The 4,183-nt window shown below is 57.7% G+C and overlaps 2 protein-coding genes across 8 annotated transcripts in view; one reads left to right on the top strand and one right to left on the bottom strand.

Annotated features, from left to right (window-relative positions):
* The first annotated feature begins 6 nt into the window (after nucleotides 1-6).
* THOC6 (THO complex 6) lies at nucleotides 7-3,639 on the top strand. 2 transcript variants are annotated; one of them, XM_005863182.2, is made up of 13 exons: nucleotides 7-204; nucleotides 1,494-1,609; nucleotides 1,716-1,780; nucleotides 1,872-1,975; nucleotides 2,067-2,104; nucleotides 2,188-2,236; nucleotides 2,358-2,429; nucleotides 2,509-2,611; nucleotides 2,701-2,750; nucleotides 2,844-2,906; nucleotides 3,005-3,115; nucleotides 3,204-3,338; nucleotides 3,417-3,639. In XM_005863182.2, exons 1-13 carry the CDS (start codon nucleotides 166-168, stop codon nucleotides 3,495-3,497), a joined length of 1,026 nt encoding a protein of 341 aa, XP_005863244.1. In that variant the 5' UTR covers nucleotides 7-165; the 3' UTR covers nucleotides 3,498-3,639. The 2 variants fall into 2 exon arrangements, with proteins under 2 accessions (XP_005863244.1, XP_014392660.1); XM_014537174.1 differs by having other exon boundaries at nucleotides 3,204-3,639.
* A 40-nt stretch (nucleotides 3,640-3,679) lies between these two features.
* Nucleotides 3,680-4,183, bottom strand: part of CCDC64B (coiled-coil domain containing 64B) — an 8,612-nt gene continuing 8,108 nt past the window's right edge. For all 6 annotated transcript variants that reach the window (XM_014537172.1, XM_014537171.1, XM_014537173.1 and 3 more), the window contains one exon: nucleotides 3,680-4,176. In XM_014537172.1, coding sequence (XP_014392658.1) covers nucleotides 4,015-4,176 — 162 coding nt within the window. In that variant the 3' untranslated portion in view covers nucleotides 3,680-4,014. The remainder of the gene's footprint in view (nucleotides 4,177-4,183) is intronic.

The raw sequence follows: 4,183 nt of genomic DNA on the forward strand, positions 1-4,183 counted from the left end.
TCACCTCAGCTCCTGGGGCTCCGGTGGCACGCGGCGACCGCCTGCCGGCCGAGCCTGCCGGCGGTACTGGACCAGTGGGACGCCGGGAAGGTAAACCGCTCCAGAACACGTCCGGACCCGGGAGGCTGTGTCGCGCAGAGCACTCTGGGATTTGTAGTTCTCGAGATGGAGCGAGCTGTGCCGCCCACGGTGCCTCTGGGTCAGGTGAGGCGACATGGTGCGCGGTGCCTTCTGGGGTTTGTAGTCTATGCCCAGTTCAGAAGGGGAGAGCAAGGAGTCCTTCCTTGAACCGTTTTCCTTTTTTAAAAAACTATTTTGCTTAAAGTACTGTCATGAGGAATCTAGAAAGGACTCTTAGAACTCAACAAGACAACCCAATTTTATTGTTGTTTTTAATCCTCACCCGAGGATATTTTTTCCATAGATTAGAAAGAGTGGAAGGGGGTAAGAGGGGTGGGGGCAGAGAGAGAAACAAACACCCATGCGAGAGAGACACATCAATTGGTTGCCTCCCGCAGGCGCCCCAACCCAGCCGGGGATGGAACCTGTAACCCAGGTATGTGCCCTTGATCAGGAATTGAACCCCGGACCCTTTAGTCTGCAGGCCGACACTCTAACCACTGAACACACCGGCAGGGCAAGTTTTAAAAATTTATCTTTATTGTTGAAAGTATTCCAGATGTCCCCTTTTTCTCCCCATTGACCTCTCCACCCTGCACCTGCTCACCTCCCCCAGGCCTTCACTGTACTGTTGTCCTGAACCCTGTTTTGCGCGGGCTGGTGGTAGGACTTGGACTCTGACCCCTGGGCAGAAGAGTAAGCCAGAAACACCTCGTGGGCCTAACATGAAAGGCAGAGGGTAGGGCTTAGGAAGTAGTACGTTATTCTTTATTGAGGTAATGGAGCCACATTTTGTGCACTTTCAACGAGGCAGCCCATTGTGAAGCTCTTTATATACGGTAGCTCATGCAATCTTTTTTTTTTTAATATATATTTTATTGATTCTAGAGAGGAAGGGAGAAGGAGAGAGAGATAGAAACATCAATGATGAGAGAGAATCATTGATTGGCTGCCTCCTGCACGCCCCCCACCGAGATTCGAGCCCACAACCCAGGCATGTGCCCTTGGCCGGAATTGAACCTGTGACCCTTCAGTCCGCAGGCCGACGCTCTATCCACTGAGCAAAACCAGCTAGGGCAGCTTATACAATCTTGACAGAATCTCCCCTGAGCTCCATTTAACAGTTAAGGAAACTTGGAAGAGAGCCTGGGTGCTTGCTCAAGGTCCTTCTAGGCACCTTGCATCAACTCTCCCCTTCCTTCCTCACCCTCTTCTTGGAGCCACCCCTGGGACTTTATGGGCAGATGCCTGCTTAGGGGGCCTCAATGGAGGTCTGAGAAGTATGGGCAGCAGCTGAACTGGTGGTAGGGGGACCAGGAAGGAGTCTGCAGATTGGAGTTCCCAGACAGCTTCCGTCCGGCCTCTCCCCACAGATGGAGGTGTTTCAGGCCCTGCAGCGGTTGCACATGACTATCTTCTCCCAGTGTTTTTCACCCTGCGGGAAGTTCCTGGCGGCTGGGAACAATTATGGGCAGATCGCCATCTTCAGGTACCCTTGCCTCTGCTCGCCAACACCCATTGGCTCTGGTATGTGGCCTTCCTAGGACTGATGCCCCCTGCTTCCGACTCAGACACTCTCTCCCCTTCTCCTGCAGCTTATCTGCTGCTTTGAGCTCCGAGGCCAAAGAGGAAAGTAAGAAGCCCATCGTGACCTTCCAAGGTGGGTGGCAGCCATTGAGTTTGACTTCGGGGACCCCAAGGTGGAGGAGGGGAGCAGGATAGAGTCCTTCAGTTTCTGCATTTCCATTTAGCCCACGATGGGCCTGTCTACAGCATGGTCTCCACTGATCGACATCTGTTCAGCGCTGGGGACGGGGAGGTGAAAGCCTGGCTTTGGGCAGAGATCCTCAAGAAGGTAAGGAGTGTGGAGCTGTGGGGCAGGGGCACTCGGGCACCCAGCCCCAGAGAGAGCCTTTGAGGTAATCCCAGTGCTTCTCTCCATGAAGGGCTGTAAGGAGCTATGGTGTCGTCAGCCCCCGTACAGGTAAGCCAGGGCCGCGTGGGCAGAGGGCACGTGAGGGTGCAGGTGCTGCCTCACCAGAGCTGACCCTGCTTTCTCTCCTCCAGGACCAGCCTGGAAGTGCCTGAGATCAACGCTTTGCTTCTCGTCCCCAAGGTCTGAGCCTTTTGTGACTAGGGCTCTACCCTGCCCTGTTTCTGGCCCAAACGAATACTTCCCCGATCCCTGTCCTTATTTGACACTGACGGGTGACCCCACCCCATCTTCCACCCTGCAGGAGAATTCCCTCATCTTGGCAGGCGGGGACTGCCAGCTGCATACGATGGACCTAGAGACGGGGGCCTTCACGGTGAGAGGGCCCTGGAGCCGGGCGGGAGGGGGAGGCATTCTTTCCGGATCTCATTCTGACACTGCCCCTCTCCCTGCAGCGGGCCCTCCGGGGCCACACAGACTACATCCACTGCCTGGCGCTGAGGGACCGGAACCCTGAGGTGCTGTCTGGTGGCGAGGATGGGACCGTGCGGCTTTGGGGTAAGGGAGTGACTAGTTGGAGAGGAAGGTGGTGATGAGGAAGGCTGGGGTGGGGTGAGTAGGGTACCTCTCATGGTTTTCCCTCACAGATCTGCGCGTGGCCAAGGAGGTCCAGACAATTGAGGTCTACAAGCATGAGGTGAGGGCCTGCCCCCCACACACCCTGTTCTCCCTTCTCCCTGGGCATCTCCTGTGTCTTGACCTCCTCCTCCCTTCCCCTCCTCCCTCCCAGGAGTGCTCCAGGCCCCACAACGGGCGCTGGATCGGATGCTTGGCAACTGACTCCGACTGGATGGTGAGCCAGGCGAAGTGCAAGATGGGTGGCAGCTCCGGGCCCTCCCAGCTGAGAGCCCGTGGCTTATGGTGGCGGGGGACCCTCGCCTCTCTGCCCAGGTCTGTGGAGGAGGCCCAGCTCTCACCCTCTGGCACCTCCGATCCTCCACACCCACCACCATCTTCCCCATGTGGGCACCACAGAAGCATGTCACCTTCTACCAGGACCTGGTGAGGCTCGCTGCCTTGACTTTGCGACCCCTGCCCGGTTCCTGTGTCTTAGTTCCTGACCCGGAAATCCTCTCCCTGCTCTCCACAGATTCTGTCAGCTGGCCAGGGCCCCTGCGTCAACCAGTGGCAACTGAGTGGGGAACTTAAGGCCCAGGTGCCCGGTTCCTCCCCAGGGCTGCTCAGCCTCAGTCTCAACCAGCAGCCAGCAGCACCGGAGTGCAAGGTGGGTCCTGCAAGGAGCTGTGGGGGTCCTGGGAGGCCAGGGGTGTGGGCAGCTCAGTCACCCCCCTCTTGCCTCCAGGTGCTGACAGCTGCAGGCAACAGCTGCCGGGTGGATGTTTTCACCAATCTGGGCTATCGGGCCTTCTCCCTGTCCTTCTGACCTCCCGAAGCTGGTGGGGCCGGAGCAGGAGGACCTGGACGAGGCCCTAAGCCCACCCTCTCAGGCAGGGAAGAGCCTGGGGCCTCAGCGAGCAGGGGTCGGAACTGTTTTTTCTTTTTACAAAATAAAATGTCAGGCTTTTCTTCCCTGTGCTTTCTTTTCAAGAATGAAGACTAAGTCGGTGCAATGAATTATATATTACTATCTGATCTGATACATAAATAACCACCCCACCCCTTCCCCGGAGCTTGCCAGGGCGCGGGGGCCTGGTGCCCTAGTGCTTAGAAAAGACCTATATAGATTCAAAAAATAGACAGCTCTGCCCCACCTGCCCCCCACCACCGACCTGGGGCCCCTGACCCTCAAAGCTGGGGCCTGCTCCCAGCGAGCCCCTGCCCAGCTTTCCTGGGTTGGGAGGGTACCAGCCCCCTTTGGAAGACAATCTGGGCCCTGTCGCTCCATTGCCCAGAAGAGGAAAGTGAGCCAGAGATGGCAGGGCAGGCCCCTTAGACGGCCCTCAGGTCCTTCGGAAGAGGTTGCTGAAGAAGCCCCCGGCATGGCCAGGGCGCCCCCGCAGTGAGAAGCGCGGTGCTGGACGACTCGGAGCGGACCCAGCGGCGCTCAGCTCCTTCTGGCGCTGGGAGCGCAGCTGCTGCCCAATCACCACTTGCATGTCGTCCTGCGGC

The sequence above is a fragment of the Myotis brandtii genome, unplaced genomic scaffold (genome assembly GCF_000412655.1).
Source record: "Myotis brandtii unplaced genomic scaffold, ASM41265v1 scaffold1738, whole genome shotgun sequence".
In the NCBI taxonomy this organism is placed as follows: domain Eukaryota; kingdom Metazoa; phylum Chordata; class Mammalia; order Chiroptera; family Vespertilionidae; genus Myotis; species Myotis brandtii.